Source organism: Oryctolagus cuniculus, chromosome 2, assembly GCF_964237555.1.
Source record: "Oryctolagus cuniculus chromosome 2, mOryCun1.1, whole genome shotgun sequence".
NCBI classification, from domain to species: Eukaryota; Metazoa; Chordata; class Mammalia; order Lagomorpha; family Leporidae; genus Oryctolagus; species Oryctolagus cuniculus.
The window spans coordinates 21,548,404-21,565,532 of record NC_091433.1 but is presented as its reverse complement, the minus strand read 5'-3'; the positions used below and the strand labels follow the sequence as shown (position 1 = coordinate 21,565,532).

The following is a 17,129-nucleotide window of genomic DNA, read 5'->3' as shown; positions in this document are numbered from 1 at the left end:
CTAGTATGCTGAATTAGCCAACAAGGAAAGGTAATTAAAATCTTTAAGGGTATTAATAATCTTTACAGCCAAATATCTAAATAATCTGTACTATGCATTCTATAGTTCTATTTATTCTCAAAGATGTTTTTTATAATAATTATTATAGCATACACAGCAGAAGTCTATAGAGAATAATCCCTCAAACAGACCTTTTATAAATTGGTTTTTTAAAAAGTTGATAAACTAGTAAAAAAAATATGCCTACCAACTGTAGAATTTCTTCATCATTCTTTCTAGTTCTTTTGTTTTTTTCTTTCTAGTTCTTGATTACCAATAAAATACTTAAACAGAAAAATCTTAAAAGTACCTTTCGTGCCAATGGGATACTCAGTTCAGTGCACATACTATTTAAACTCTTCAAAATTCTTTTTTCCCAACTTCCCTGAAACATAAAGAAGAAACTATTATTGTTTCTAGCTATTAATAAAAAACATAAAAGTTACAATTATGAGTTATACAGAAATGGCAGCAATTGGCTATCCTGATTCATTAGTTCACTCAGCAAATAGATTCCTGCCTCATTTGTGCCAGACGCTGGGAATAAAGCAGTGAGTGACAAAGTCTCAGTCCTCAAAGAACAGAGCTTCTAGTTGAGGATGGGAATGAGGATCGACATAAAAAATGAGCCAACAAGTGATATGGTAAAAACATTAGGAAAAACAGTTTACAACAAAAAAGTACATTAAATTAAAGTAATTCTTAAATGTTTGATACTTATCAATTGCCATAATGATCTAGTACACAATAAAATGTTATATATTCTATTGTAATTATTTCAAACATGACACTTCACCCCTGAAACTTCAGCATGCATATCATTAGAATAAGGATCTTCTCCCACATATCACGACATTATCACACCTTAGAAAAGTAATGATACTTCATAATATCATTGAATACTTAGATCAAGTTTGAAGCTTTTCAGGATTCCAAAAATGTCTTTCATAGTTATTTTTTAAAAAGCCAAGATCTACTTGAAATTCAGGCATTACATTTAATAGGTATGTCTCTTTCGATGTAATTTAGTCTACAGTCTCTGTGTCCTTCTTAAGAAAATGACTTTTTTGAAGTGTCTAAGCCAATTACCTTTGAGAATATATCATAACTGATTTTTGACAATATTGACTGATTTTTTTTTCTACCACCTCTATTTCTTGCAAGCTGAAGATTACAAGTAATTTTAATAGTCAGTCATATATTTGATTATCCACAGAACTAATATACTGTATTTTTCAATGATAAGCTAAAATGCCACTTCTGGCTCATTGAAACTGAAATAAAATAATACCAAAGTTCCAAAATTCAGACGTAATGAGAAGAAAAGCGAAGAATTATATAGTATATTACTCATAAAGGATAGTTACAACCTGTCAAACACAGAATTAAAATAATAACAGCCCCTTCATGTGATGATTATAAAGAAGGAAGCTGACACATGTAAACTGCTTCAAACAGTGGCATAATAATGCTAGTCATCATTTGATAATTGTCAGCTTTGACTTTTGTCATTATTCATAGCTTCTTCTTCAATACATATGTAAATACATTACTTTCTTTATGTGAATACGCTTTCCAAGCTCTACACCCACACCCAACAAACATCTTTAATAAAGTGGCAAATGTTAAAACTGAGTGAGACTTTGGCAGAAATGGAGCCTACACATCATGGATACGTTTCAAAACAACCTAAGTGGAAAGCAGATAATGAATAAAGCCTAACAAAAGTACTAGCTGGCAGCAGAAAGACTCCATTGAAAGCTACATCAAGGAATTCAGACTAGACTAATGGTCAGCACAGAAGTCACGTGGTTTTCCCCTGAAGTAGTCAACAGTCAGAAGAGAAATTAGACAGCAGAGGTGGCCTTAGGCTGAGGGCAGCATGACAGAAGTCTGATGGCAAGAGATTTTGAAGTGCAAGAGAGGATGTGATGGAATGGCAGTAGTGAGATACGGACTAGACCGCTTTCATGCAAAGAGGAGAGAGAGCTGAAGAACTGGCTGTCTCAAGGAGAGCAGACTCAGAGTAAGACGACAGGCAGACACCATCTGGGAGAGAAGGCAACTGGGACGACTGTGGTTAAAAATCAATCAGCTCAGCAGATTGAGTGTTCTGCTGGCCAAGTACTGTGCTAGACGCTGAGGATAAAAGCACAGTCCCTGCTCTTAAAGAATGAATAATTGAGTGCAGGAGTTGGCAAACCTCGTGTAAAAGGGCAGATAATAAATATTTTAGGATTTGCAGGCCAGAAAGTTTACATTTCAATTACCTACCTCTGTGATTATAGTGCAGAAGTAGTCATTTAGACAGTATTAAATAAATGAACATAACATTTTTATGTTTACAATAAAACAATTTTATTAATTCTTATAAGTTTTATGTATGCAAGATATTATACTATTCTTATCTTGATGTTTCAACTAGTTAATTTTTTTTTTTTACAAAATTACTTTAATCCTAGCTCTCCATCCCCATAAAAACACATGGAAAGCGACCGGCGCCGCGGCTCACTAGGCTAATCCTCCGCCTAGCGGCGCCGGCACACAGGGTTCTAGTCCCGGTTGGGGCGCCGGATTCTGTCCTGGTTGCCCCTCTTCCAGGCCAGCTCTCTGCTGTGGCCAGGGAGTGCAGTGGAGGATGGCCCAGGTGCTTGGACCCTGCACCCCATGGGAGACCAGGAAAAGCACCTGGCTCCTGGCTCCTGCCATCGGATCAGCGCGGTGCGCCGGCCGCGGCGGCCATTGGAGGGTGAACCAACGGCAAAGGAAGACCTTTCTCTCTGTCTCTCTCTCTCTCACTGTCCACTCTGCCTGTCAAAAAATAGAAAAAAAAAAAAAAAGAAAAAAAAAGAAAAGAAAATATTAAAAAAAAAAAAAAAGAAAATATTTAAAAAAAAAACACATGGAAAGCTGGATTTAGTACAGGGATACTCCTTTGCTAATCCCTGATCTAGTGGGTAAATTCCCAACCAGAAGAATAGCATATTGCACTCATATATAACAAAAATACTGATCTTTCACACAGATTCTCAACAGCTAGCTGTATGCTTTCAGAAAGGAAATACTATTTACCTCTCCATCTCTTCTTTTTAGAAATGATAGATTTTTTTTATTTTTTTTATTTTATTTCTTCTTTTTTCTTTTTTGTCAGGCAGAGTGGACAGTGAGAGAGAGAGACAGAGAGAAAGATCTTCCTTTTTGCCGTTGGTTCACCCTCCAATGGCCGCCGCGGCCCACACACTGTGGCCTGCACACCGCGCTGATCCGAAGGCAGGAGCCAGGTACTTCTCCTGCTCTCCCATGGGGTGCAGGGCCCAAGCACCTGGGCCATCCTCCACTGCACTCCCTGGCCACAGCAGAGAGCCGGCCTGGAAGAGGGGCAACTGGGATAGAATCCGGCGCCCCGACCGGGGATAGTAGATTTTATTTCTTATATCTGTGATTCTAAAACTGATAATTTCACTAAACTTTTTGGAAATTTTCAAACTTCACCAAAAATATTTAGACTCAACCTTTTTAGTTTTATTTTCTTGACTATAAATATGTAAAACAAAAGGCCACACAATTCTTTCACATATGTATCATTTAACTGCAGGTTAAGCATCCCTAAACCAAGATTCTAAAATCCAAAGTGTTCAAAACTTGAAGATGTGCTGACGTGATAGTCAGAAAGTTGAGGACTTGGAAGGATTTTTTATTTGATTTGGGGATTAGAGCTAAATTTATGCAACTATTCTAAAATCCAGAAAATTCTCAAATCTGAAACACTTCTGGTCTCAAGCATTTCCAATAAGGGATACTCAACTTGTAAAATGCTTTATAAATGTCTGGTTTCTAGCTTTAAAAGATGACACTCAGAGATAGAAATACATGTTTCCTCAACTCTCTTCACATTTTTCTTTATATGGTCTCCTTTCATCATCTAATTTTTAGGGCCTTTAAATATTTAAAATAAATGTTAAACAATAAAAATCTATTTAACATTCACGGCTGTGGAATGTGGTAACTCAAGTGCAGTAGACTCAGAAGCTGAGTGATGGCTTCACAGGATGCTATGGGGTCCATTAGTTCTGAGCCGGACAATGATAGCTGATCAGGGCTGTGATGCCATTAAAGACCCCAGCAGTGGCAGTCAGAGAGCCCTGCCCTGCATGGAGAGGGCAACTCGTGAACAGCACTGCACCAAACATGAGTTGGGGCATGAGGGCTGGACAGGCTGGACAGAGAAGGACAGTTGAAAAAGTTAGGGACATGTGACAGAACTTACTGATTTCTGTTTTAACAGCTTTACATTTTTTCTGTTTACATTATTTTACTTTATTCTTTTAAAGTGATTCTTAGTTGTTGCCAGACCAGGTTTTAAAAATTTTTAATTAGTTTCTAACAGACTCAACATAGTTCATAGATACAATTCTAAGAATATAATGATATTCCTTCCTTTCCGCCATCCCTGTCTGCCTGTTTTTCCCTTTTGCTAGTTTTTGAGATAATATTTTTTAAATTCACATTACAATAAAAAAGGCTTAATGCTTCATCAAATAAGAAGCCTAACAAGTAAAAAGCAAAAAGACCCTAGTTTAGTGGGAATATAGACAAAAGCTATAAACAAAAGACTGAATGGAAAAAAGACCATTTTGAAAGCAGGTTCATGTGAATTCTGTAATGGAATACAATCAATATGTGGCATCCTACTGTGAAAACAAATATATTTTAAATACTGTTTCTGTAACTGACTTGAGTGGAAAATTCAAAGGAAGAAGGTGTCAATTCATTCACATTCATTTCTTTAACAAGGTTATGAAGAAGATTGTCACATAATATTTCCATCATATTTAAATTTCAGGCCAGTAGAATAGATGATTTTTCCCCTTCTACTCAACTTTTTCCAGGCTTTCTATAGTTAAATAGGTATGGTCCACAGTTATTGAAAATAAAAGGTAAGACTATGCAAATACTATTAATATTAGTATAGCAGTTAACATTATTACAATGGTTCTTACCCAAACTCTCATATAATGAATAATATATACTCCTGACAACAATAAGAATCTTTTGCTTTGCATTACATTACTTGGCACAGAAAATAAAGTGAAAATAAATAATAGCCAACCTGTGCTTTCCTCATGTATACCAAAGGTTCTTTAAGATGTTCAGGAGGTGCAGCAGGGTGACTAGGTAAAGGAAACCTAGGAGCAAAAAGAGGTAGCTCAATATTATATACTACTCTGGATAATTCACCCTCTTGGTTAGGAACTACTTAACTCTACAGTTCATATTATAAATGAAATAGAATATCTGTTAACAGTTTTATGTGTTTATATACGGTACAAGGGCCTAATACAATTCATATCCCATCAGTATTAAGTTCTAGTCTAAAATATTAATCACAAGTTAAAAGCAAATTAATTGCATGATAACTTGCATGATAAACTGAAGCAAGTTAAATTTATCTCTGTAAATGATCACATAAAAATTTTTATGACAGTTAATTTTAGTGTATAAGTATTACAACAATAAAATATTTTTCAAAGTTAAAAAGTCCATTAACTTACCAATATAGAAACTCATTTCATTTTTCTTAATTTGCTTGTCTACATGATTATATATTTTTTACCTAATTGAAATTATAAATACTAATTTTGGTAACAGTCACATTTTAATATGTAGAACATAAATTCATAAATTTAACAAAATATCAAAATTTTAATTTATTATAATTCTTTCTGTTTTCCAAGTAATAGTACATTTTATATTAAAAACTTATTTTTCTAAGAAAATAGTCAACAAATATATAAGCCATTCTATGTACTACGTCTACTTGTTTTCATGAACTTAGTGAAAAAACACAGTCAAGACTTACGAAAACAAGCAAAGAAATAGGATAACACCAGCCAACAGTAAGTGCCATGAGAAACACAGTCTAATGAGACTGACGTAATTTGGAGGGCAGTAAAGCACTCTATAGGATCTGATATTTGAACTAAGATAAGAGTAAGACAACCATGCAAAGATCTGGGGGAATATTCCAGACAAGCACAGAAATCTGAGATGGGAACATCTGGAATGCTTAAGGATCAGGAAAGTTCAGAATAGTTGGAACAAAGTGGTATGAAATCACAGAAAAGGCAGTAGAAAACATGATGTTTCAATAACTACTTAGAAATTCCAACCTCTTTCACTAAAAATATAACTCCAGTTGAAATTAATCATAACATTTGTACCCACAGCAAAGCAACCATATAATCGAAAATCATGGAAGAAATTCCTGGTCCAAAGGGGAAGAGCGGCATCTAGGCATATAACACAGCATTCCAAACCACCTGCATCTGTCCCAGAGCTTCAGTGCATAAGGCTCACCTATTCATACCGAAACACTTCTGGAGTGGAATAAGGCAACCTATCCTACATAACCTATCAGGCAGTTGACTAATTAATAATAATTCTGGTAAACTATTTTTCCACTAAAATCTTTCCCCACTCACAAATGAAAAGAAAATGACAATCTCTAGATACTTAGGATTTATCCTATAGGCAAGATAGTTTAAAAATTATCTCACATTGTACAATATGTACCTCATTTGTAAAGGAACATGTGGTTTATAATTATTGTTCTAAAATCCTTCCAATTTAATGGCAATTATGTCTAGGTTTAGTAAAGTAGAAATTTAGGGTTAAAATTTGAGACTATTTACTGATGATCTTAAGAGTTATCTAATGATCAAAGAAATCCATCAAAAAAAAGGAGGCAGCAATTCAAAAACTATTCATATTAAGGCCAAAATCAGGGCTGGTGCTGTGGTGTAGCAGGTAAAGCAGCCATCTGCAGTGCCGGCATCCCATATGGGCAGTGGTTCGAGACCTGGTGGCTCCACTTCCGATCCAGCTCTCTGCTATGGCCTGGGAAAGTAGTAGAAGATGGCCCAAGTCATTGGGCCCCTGCACCCTCATGGGAGACCCGGAAGAAACTCCTGGCTCCTGGCTTTAGATCAGCACAGCTCCGGCCATTGTGGCCAATTGGGGAATGAACCAGCGGATGAAAGATCTCTCTCTCTCTCTGTCTCTCTCTCTCTCTCTCTCTCTCTGCCTCTCCTTCTCTCTGTGTGTAACTCTGCCTTTCAAATAGATAAATAGATCTTTTAAAAAAAAAAGACCAAAGTCAAGTTAGATACTTATTCAGAAATATTTAATGAGTACCTATGAAATATTCCATATTAAAGAGTGAACAAAACAGCTAAAATTCAGAGTGAACAAAACAGCCAAAATTTCTGCCTTCCTAGGGTGTACATTAGTAATATAAACAGGTAAGAGCTGACAGGTAGGAATAATGCCCAGAAACCTCACAGTACCCTTGACTCTGGCTTCTGCTTGTCCCCCAAGGCACTGTAAATACTTCTTATATTTTCCACTCACTCACAGTTACCTATTTCTGGAAACCACTTTCCCTTGTTGGAATTCATCTATCAGGTTCCTAAGCAGTTTCTTTTGCTTCCTGACTATTTTTGACCTACCTACAACTTTGACTATTAGCCAGGAATGATGTCTCCCTTACTCACTGGTGATTGTACCTCCAGTGTTTAACATGCCTTGGGGGCTACTGTCTGAATATGATTTGGCCCTTGAACTCATGTGGGACTTTAAACCCCAAAAGTCATAGGTTAATGTTACTAAGAGGGTAGAAACTTAGTCCAGTTACGAGGTTTGGAAGTGGGTCCTTTGGGAAGTGAACAGACTGCATTGGGTCATTAGGGTAGAGACAATAAAAATTCTACTCATGGGGTTGTTACAAAATTATATTAAATAAGTCAATGCATAAAAAAGTGATTAGCACAGTACCTGGCACAAAATAAATATTTAAACGATGTAAATTATCACTAAAGTAATTGATTAGCTATTAATACAATATAAATCTGTAACCATTTAAAAATCAATGGAAAAAAATAATTAAAGTGTATGACCTAAAGTGGGAAGGGCTAACCTGGGTTACAGTTATAAACCTAATGTAAATAACAGAATACAGGTTGGTTTTTTTCCTATTATATTTGTTAAACAAGAATCTGGATTCTTTGAAATGCTAACTAAAATAAAACGAAGTAACTATTTTCAAGTTTGCTCTGGTGAGCTCATGTGTTCCACACTTCAATAAGGAACGTATATGGGAGGGGAAGTGTTTAGCTCCAATTATTTAATATTACCTAATGAAGAGGCCTATTTTGTGCTTTCTTCAGTCATCTATCTAACGGTTGCTTCCAATGAAAAAAGCAACAGAATATGCTAAGTCAACTTTTACCTTTTCAATTTACCTTAGGAGGAACACTCCTTTCCCATTTCCAGTGTGTCCTTCCACGTAGTAAGAGCTGCATTTACTAGAACAGTTTTTGCTTCTCTCCAGGGCTTTTCTTACCTTACCACAGAAGGGTTTAATGTTTGTTCAACTTTTAAATTTGGGAAGAATAAATTCAATATGTTTACCCAGATCCAATACTATTGGATCTATGTTTACACAGATCCAAAAGTAATTCAAGAGTTCAGTTAAGGGGCTCATTTTGCTCTTATTTTTTTTTAAAGGGTTATTTATTTATTTGAAAGGTAGAGTCATAGAGAGAGAATTAAAGAGAGAGAGAGACAGACAGACAGACCTCTTCCACCTTTGTTCATTCTCTAAATGCCATCAACAGCCGGAGTTGCACCAGGTTGAAGCTAGGAGCAAGGAACTCTCACACACGGGCAGGAGGAACCCAAGCCCGTGGGCCATCATATAATGCCTTCCCAGGTACATTATCGGGAAGCTCAGTAGAAAGTGGAGGAACTGGGACTGAAACCAGCATGGCACTCAGATAAGGATGTGGACGTTTCCAGCAACAGCTTAATTAACCACTGTGCCATAACACATGCCTCTCAATCACTAATCTATGTCCTACTTAGTCTTTATCAGTAGTGTAATGTCATTTTGATCTGCAGTTTGCCTTTCTGCTTTATCTCATTTCTCAATTTGTTGAGAACCCTAGTGAGGAAGAAAGGTGGTATTAGTGAACTTTAATAATCCCAACAAATTATTCCCCCCAAAATTGTATTTAAAGATCTATGATATACTGAAGATATAATAATGAAACACAGCGCATGTGGTCAAGAGTCAGTCACAGAACAATATTCAGAAATGCATTAGATCACAAAAATAGTAATCTAAGTTACATGTGTTCAGTTTGCAAATCCAAAATTGGGAATTATACAAGAGGTATCTCTACTACATATTATAATTTTAAACCTTACTCCTCATGATAAACATCTCTTCCCTTGATACCTAGCACTATCAAAGATATCATTACAGTCAACTTCAATTAATAAATAGCACTTATATCTGATGTTATTTAAGAATTCAAAAACCCACCGGGAAGATAGGGATAATCAATAAAAAGATACTAATTTTTAAAATGCATACCTAAATTGTATCATAATATATGGTAAGCAGAGTTATCTCATTTCCCAATAATCAGCAGATTTGAAGGGGTAAGTTAAATGGGGGGAGTTAGAATTCTAGAGAATGATAGGGACAGAGAAAGGAGTAAAAACAAAACAAAACAAAAACCAAAGAACTCAGTCTATGAACTCCATAAGGGCAAAATTTCTGTTTACATCTCCCCAGTACTTAGCACAGTACTGGTATAGGTAGGTACTAAGTAAATAATCAAAGAATAATAGAATTTGAGAATGTTGAATAAACTACAAATACCAATATTCTGGATCTATATTTTTTGTAATGGCAAATTTAAAAAATAGTTGATATACCTAGATTCTAGATTAAACAAAACCACTGATGTTTTAATAATAGTATCTATTTTGCAAAAAAAAATAAAGGTTTCAAATGGTCCTCTTATAAATATAGAAAATAAAGATAATGTTAATAAGCTTCTGTTATCTGAAATATTGACTTAAGACAAATATCTTATTCCCTAATTGTACTGGATGAGTGAATAGTTGATATAAATTTTTTGATGAGAAAAAACCCATCTATTATTAATATAGCCAGGACTGTAGCAATTTTTAATTGTATCAGACTGACTATAATTATGTGGGGGAGATTCCTAAAGACTGCCCTTCCCCTGCAAGAAAGAGCATTCCTTGCTGATGGCTGGCCTATGGGATAGGATTTCCCCAGTTCCCTGCTGCCACCCAACCCATACCAGCCCTCCCTAGGGGAATAAACGTCTTTTTCAGAATCTGATGGGGACGGCAAAGGTGAGCGGAGTACAGCGGGGCTAGCGTCATTAACTGACAGCGTTGTAGAACACCGGGGAGCATGTCAGGTGGTTGTGACCATGAACCAATTTTGACGGCTATTTAATTCTGCCAGGCAAGCGGATTGCTTTCTGATTTACCAACCAACTGGCCGGCCTAAGTTATTCCGATGAGCAGAAGAAACCCATGTCTCTCCCAATCAGACTTTCAAATGGCATCTTTGGAATGAAGGAATATTATGTGCAAGCCTCTTTGGGCTCCCATACCATGACAACATAGCAATATTGATTATATCCTTTACAAAGTAAGTATAGCTAAACAAAACAGTATCTCAAAATATGTGGGGAAAACTCACACACTCAGTTCACTATAAACCGCATTCTGAAGTTTCTTCTCCCAACCTATTTAAAAGAAATATGACCATTAGTTTTTCTAACAAACATACATCAAAATGTATATTACTAACACTTTGGCATCATCTTCATTGGTGAAAGAAACTTGTCATTCACCAATCACTGTGTAAAGTGTTATTATCGAATTATTTCCTACACCCATACCATATCCCTTGGCTAACACTGAATAGCAAAAACATCAATTGATATTATTTTTAAAGCAAAACTATTGTGCCATCTTCTCAAATTGGAAGGAACATTTCCCTCTTCCGCTATTAAAGTGATCAACGAATATAAAAATCTTTGGATGCTGCACCATTCATGCTATGAGGAACATGCCAAGGGAAGGGCAAGAAACAGTTATCTGACAAGGACAGATCACAAGAAATTAGTTACAAAGAACTAGTCAGGGTCCTGACAACAGAAGCAGACTATTGAGTTACCATCAGTCAGACTAGTTAGCTCAGCGGTTAACTACTTGAATTTACCTGGGCAAACCACTTAACGCCTCGGTTCCCATGTGCAGAAGTTGGAATAGGGAACCACTCTTCTTGTTCTACAAAAAAATTAGGATTTTCTTTTTGTTTTCTTTGAAAGCACAGAAAAGAGGTAGAAAAATAATTGTGGAAGAAAAAGAGCCAAAAGAAAAATTAAAAAGAAAACTTACATAAATCAGGAGATACTCAATACTTCAAGTTGTATTTTGAGCAGGAAGGTAAACAGTATTTAAAACTAACTAATGCAGATCAATCACTGCTATATTGTTCCTGAATTTTTCCCCATTTCATTGAGATGTCTGACAGTTCCAATTCTCCTCAAACAGAAACATATTCTGCTACAGTTTTTACAATTCTGAATAAGAAACTGAAAGGTTGGGATAAAATATTATTTTGCTTTAAAGGATTAAGAATAAATAAAAGATTTCCTTATTTTAGCCAAAAGGATTAGAAAAAATTACAAACCTGTTATTTTAAAGAATTCCTTAATATCCTCTTTTAGTGATTCAAGCTTAATCTCAGGTCTCTGAAGACTAGCCTAATAAAAAAAAAAAGAAAGAAAAGAACAAAGGAAAAGACAGAGGTCAAAAGCAAATAATTTGGGTTGATATTTAACACAAAATTTTTAAAAAGGAGTGTCCAAATGCATATATTATTTAAAAAAAATTCTCTTCCAGGACAGAGAACCTTATTAGAATTATCTGGAATAGTACATAAAAGAGAAGAATTTCTCATCTACTCTTAAGATAGAGGATCTCTGATAGTACACTGAAGGGTACTCAAAATACAAAAGCTAGTAGTTTATGAATACTTAACATCTTTTTTTTTATTTTATTTTTTGACAGGCAGAGTGGACAGTGAGAGAGAGAGACAGAGAGAAAGGTCTTCCTTTTTGCCGTTGGTTCACCCTCCAATGGCTGCCGTGGCCGGCACGCTGCGGCCAGCGCACCGCACTGATCCGATGGCAGGAGCCAGGTGCTTCTCCTGGTCTCCCATGGGGTGCAGGGCCCAAGCACCTGGGCCATCCTCCACTGCACTTCCCTGGCCACAGCAGAGAGCTGGCCTGGAAGAGGGGCAACCGGGACAGAATCTGGCGCCCCGACCGGGACTAGAACCCAGTGTGCCGGCGCCGCAAGGCAGAGGATTAGCCTAGTGAGCCGCGGCGCCAGCCAAGAGTCCTTTTCTTTTAATCTCTGATTTGCACGTTAAAAAAGACTGAACAACTAGAGAGCAAAACCAAAATCTCATGGAAAATATTTACAAGATAACTCAGTGGTAAGATATCCCCCACAAATCCAAAATATAAACAACTGGTGACCAACCAACAGCTACAGAACTGTATGGTATTAGCACTAGCACAAGTAGAAGCAGGAGGAAGCAATACAGTATCTGATGTATGTGAAAACAAGAGAATGTCCAATAGTCAGCAAATACGCATTGTAACACATAAGGAGGAGGGCCAGCACTGTGGCATAGAGGGCAAAGCCGCCACCTGTGGTGCTGGCATCCCATATGGGCACCAGTTCGAGACCTGGTTGCTCCACTTCCAATCTAGCTTTCTGCTATGGCCTGGGAAAGCAGTAGAAGATGGCCCATGTCCTTGGGCCCCTACACCAGGTGGAAGACTTGGAAGAAGCTCCTGGCTCCTGGCTTCGGATCGGCGCAGCTCTGGCCACTGCAGCCAATTGGGGAGTGAACCAGCAGATGGAAGACCTCTCTCTCTCTGCCTCTCCTTTTCTCTCAGTGTAACTCTTTTTTTTTTTTTTTTTTTGACAGGCAGAGTGGACAGTGAGAGAGAGAGACAGAGAGAGAAAGGTCTTCCTTTTGCCGCTGGTTCACCCTCCAATGGCCGCCGCTGCAGCCGGCGCACCGCGCTGATCCTGGCAGGAGCCAGGAGCCAGGTGCTTTTCCTGGTCTCCCATGGGGTGCAGGGCCCAAGCACCTGGGCCATCCTCCACTGCACTCCCTGGCCATAGCAGAGAGCTGGCCTGGAAGAGGGGCAACCGGGACAGAATCCGGCGCCCCAACCGGGACTAGAACCCGGTGTGCCGGCGCCGCAAGGTGGAGGATTAGCCTATTGAGCCACGGCGCCGGCCCTCAGTGTAACTCTTTAAAATAAATAAATAAATCTTTAAAAAAAAATACCACATGAGGAGCCAAAGTCTAACTAAGGGGGAGAATGGGCAGGGGTTTTGCTTAACTGAGTATGGGAAGGAAGATGTGATATGCGGAGACTACAGCACTCGAGCATCTGCTAAGTCTTGATACTGACCCAGCAGAGCTCCTTTCCAGACCAGTCACATGGAGGAGAAAATGCACAGAAAGTAATAAAAAGTAAGGATGACAGGAATCTAACTCATTACCTGGAAAACTGGTAAATAAAGGGATGGACACTTATTTTGTCTTTCCTAAAGAAACTATATTACTAATGGGTACCAAAACAGTAAATTATAATATCACAATTTTGCAGCCCCCAATGAATGACTAATTGTAGGCACTGAACAGAAACAGCTATTAACATCACAAAGGAGCCAAACATTCTGTGCTTCTCAACCAAAGAACACTCTGCTGCCTGTAACAGTGCAACAGGGATGACACCTGAGTCTCAGGAAACCTCTTCATCCAGCTGTCAACGTACATGACACACAAAGGACAAGAAACACGCTGAACTGCAAGAGAAAATTACTAATTTTTCTAAAATTTTCAATATTTTAAAATTTCTTTTATTAAAACCTCCTAGAAATGCTTTTTATATCAAAGCCAAACAAACTTCACTGATACCCTAATTATAAAAATCTTCAGAAATTTTAGAATTAAAACACAATACAGTGACAAGAGGACAACATGGTAAATCACAGTGATTGTCAAACATGAGTTAATACAACCTTCTTGCAATGAAAACTGAATCTAGTTAGGAATTCTACCATACAAAACACACTGAGAGTGATATTGCTATTCAGTGAGGACCTTTTCTCATGGACTAGTGTTATGGCCAATATTAAAAAGATACAATTTTATTCTGATAGAGCCTCAGTAACTAATTTATTTATGTATTTTTCTTTGTTCGCTCAGCACAGAGAAAAATCCTGATTTCCATGGATAAGTGTTTGCATTTTTAATAGCCTTCCTGGAAATCTCAGCACACTCCCAAATTAAACCAAAGCAGAAAACCAAAAGAGAAGTAGTTAGAAATTCTATTTTGGAGATAAGCCCAAAAATTGTTTACCACAAGTACAAAAAATATTAGACAAAGAGCCTCTGATATTTATAATTGCTAAAACGGTGCATAACATGATGTGATTATCAAATGACGTGTCACTGGCTCACTTGTCATCCATCTCAGCAATGTACCATGATGTGGCCATGTTAAGCAGGTGCACTGTGCTTTGCCTGGCCAACAGGAAGCATGGCATACCCGCTGCAGTAGTATACTCACTGATCAAACATGCACAAACTCCAAAATTTTTTTTTTAATTTTTTATTTAGTAAATATAAATTTTCAAAGTACAGTTAATGGATTACAATGGCTTTCCCCCCCCATAATTTCCCTCCCACTCACACCCTTCCCATCTCCTGCTCCCTCTCCCATTCCATTCACATCAAGATTCATTTTTAATTCTCTTTATATACAGAAGATCAATTCAGTATATATTAAGTAAAGATTTCATCAGTTTGCACCCACACAGAAACACAAAGTGTAAAATACTGTTTCAGTACTAGTTACAGCATTACTTCACATTGGACAACACACTAAGGACAGATCCCACATGAGAAGTAAGTACACAGTGACTCCTGTTGTTGACTTAACAATTTCACGCTCTTGTTTATGGTGTCAGTAATCTCCCTAGGCTCTAGTCATGAGTTACCAAAGCTATGGATGCCTTTTGAGTTTGCCGACTTCGATCTTATTCCAACAGGGTCATAGTCAAAGTGGAAGTTCTCTCCTCCCTTCAGAGAAAGGTACCTCCTCCTTTGATGGCCCCATTCTTTCCACTGGGATCTCACTCGCAGAGACCTTTAATTTAGGTCTTTTTTTTTTTCCAGAGTGTCTTGGCTTTCCATGCCTAAAATACTCTCATGGGCTCTTCAGCCAGATCCGCATGCCTTAAGGGCTGATTCTGAGGCCAGAGTGCTATTTAGGACATCTGCTGTTCTATGAGTTTACTGTGTATCCCGCTTCCCATGATGGATTGTTCTCTCCCTTTTTGATTCTATCAGCTAGTATTAGCAGACACTAGACTTGTTTGTGTGATCCCTTTGACTCTTAGACCTATCAGTGTGATCAATTGTGAACTGAAATTGATCACTTGGACTAGTGAGATGGCTTGGGTACATGCCACCTTGATGGGATTGTACTGGGATCCCCTGGCATGATTCTAACTCCACCATTTGGGGCAAGTCTGATTGAGCATGTCCCAAATTGTACATCTCCCTCTCTTATTCCCACTCTTATATACAAACTCCAAAAATTTTTAAAGACCATGTAATTTCTCCTCACCTATTACACATTTGTAAACTATCCCAAACACATAAAGATAAAAAAGATTTTTTTGTTGGATCTACCCAGAAACAATATAATTCGGAACCAAAGTAGTAGATTATGTGGAAAGCATTTGATACTTAATATATTTGAGAGAGGATTGTTTCTGAATACAATTTTTCAATGAAATATTTCTAGGTAAACAGAACTTTTAGAATCCTTGCTATATCACATCAGTTGGAAAACTACATGGGAATAAATAAAAGTAGGATTTAGCATCAAGGGATCTGGAATCATCTCAGCCTTATTTACTAGCTTTGCTAACACTTTTAACATCTCTACAGCTTGTGTTTTTTTATTTAATAGAGAAAATGATACCCAAACTAAGTTATCGTGAGGCTCAAACAGTAAAGTTTCAAAGTTATGTTTAGACTGTGGCTGTAACGTTCAATATAATTAAAGTTGGGTTATAAAACACATGATGTACCCAGATGGCAAGGGAATAAATATCTATATAAGATTGCTGAGGGTGGGGGCTGTGGAGGGCTAGATGTAGAGGTTTGTAAAATATCTAATATGAATATTAAGCTCTCTTTTAAACAAAATGCCTCTAGTGCAATCTAAGAGCTGTTGAAGAATAACCTAACTATATAACCAAGCAAAGGAATATACAGTACACAGTTACATCCCTACATACTTCCTTCACTAATTTATGTATCTTGATTTTTCTTTTATTTTTTTTTTTACAGGCAGAGTGGACAGTGGGAGAGAGACAGACAGAGAGAAAGGTCTTCCTTTTGCCATTGGTTCACCCTCCAATGGCCGCCGCGGCTGGCGCACTGCGGCAGGCACACCGCGCTGATCCGAAGGCAGGAGCCAGGTGCTTCTCCTGGTCTCCCATGGGGTGCAGGGCCCAAGGACTTGGGCCATCCTCCACTGCACTCCTGGGCCACAGCAGAGAGCTGGCCTGGAAGAGGGGCAACCGGGACAGAATCCGGTGCCCCAACCGGGACTAGAACCCAGTGTGCTGGTGCCGCAAGGCGGAGGATTAGCCTTTTGAGCCACGGCGCCAGCTTTGTATCTTGATTTTTAATAGACAACTTCTACACTTCTGCACTCCTAAAAACACATTTCCCCACCAACACACACACACACACACACACACACACACACACACACCCCGTAGTGTCTTTCTATTCCAAATATAACACTGTTAATCCAAAGCACTGGGCACTTGCCATCTTAAATTTATAATCTTGGTAAATAAAGAAAACTGGAAAAGCAAAATGGTTGTGTTAGCAGCTGAACCAAAGAAGCTGGGAGATAAGTTGAGGCTACACACTTCACGAAGTACAAAACAGGGCATGGGAAACCCTACACGAAGGGTTCCAAGGATGCTTCAATTCCCTCCAATGAGGCCCCATCCTCTCCACCAACCACAGTTCCACGGTGTGAGTCCTGGGCTTCTCTTCATCAATCTATGCCCAG

At 37.9% G+C, this 17,129-nt stretch overlaps 1 protein-coding gene across 4 annotated transcripts in view; it reads right to left on the bottom strand.

Annotated features, from left to right (window-relative positions):
* Positions 1-17,129, bottom strand: part of TBC1D19 (TBC1 domain family member 19) — a 177,480-nt gene that overhangs the window by 118,209 nt on the left and 42,142 nt on the right. Inside the window, exons 2-5 of one of the 4 annotated variants that reach the window (XM_051842268.2) lie at positions 11,627-11,699; positions 10,628-10,673; positions 5,150-5,225; positions 350-424 (exon numbers count right to left, since the gene is read on the bottom strand). In XM_051842268.2, the coding sequence (XP_051698228.1) occupies positions 350-424; positions 5,150-5,225; positions 10,628-10,673; positions 11,627-11,699 (270 nt within the window). Of the gene's footprint in view, positions 1-349; positions 425-5,149; positions 5,226-10,627; positions 10,674-11,152; positions 11,220-11,626; positions 11,700-17,129 lie in introns of those variants that run through there. The other 3 variants (XM_070068116.1, XM_051842295.2, XM_051842305.2) reach the window with 3 other exon arrangements.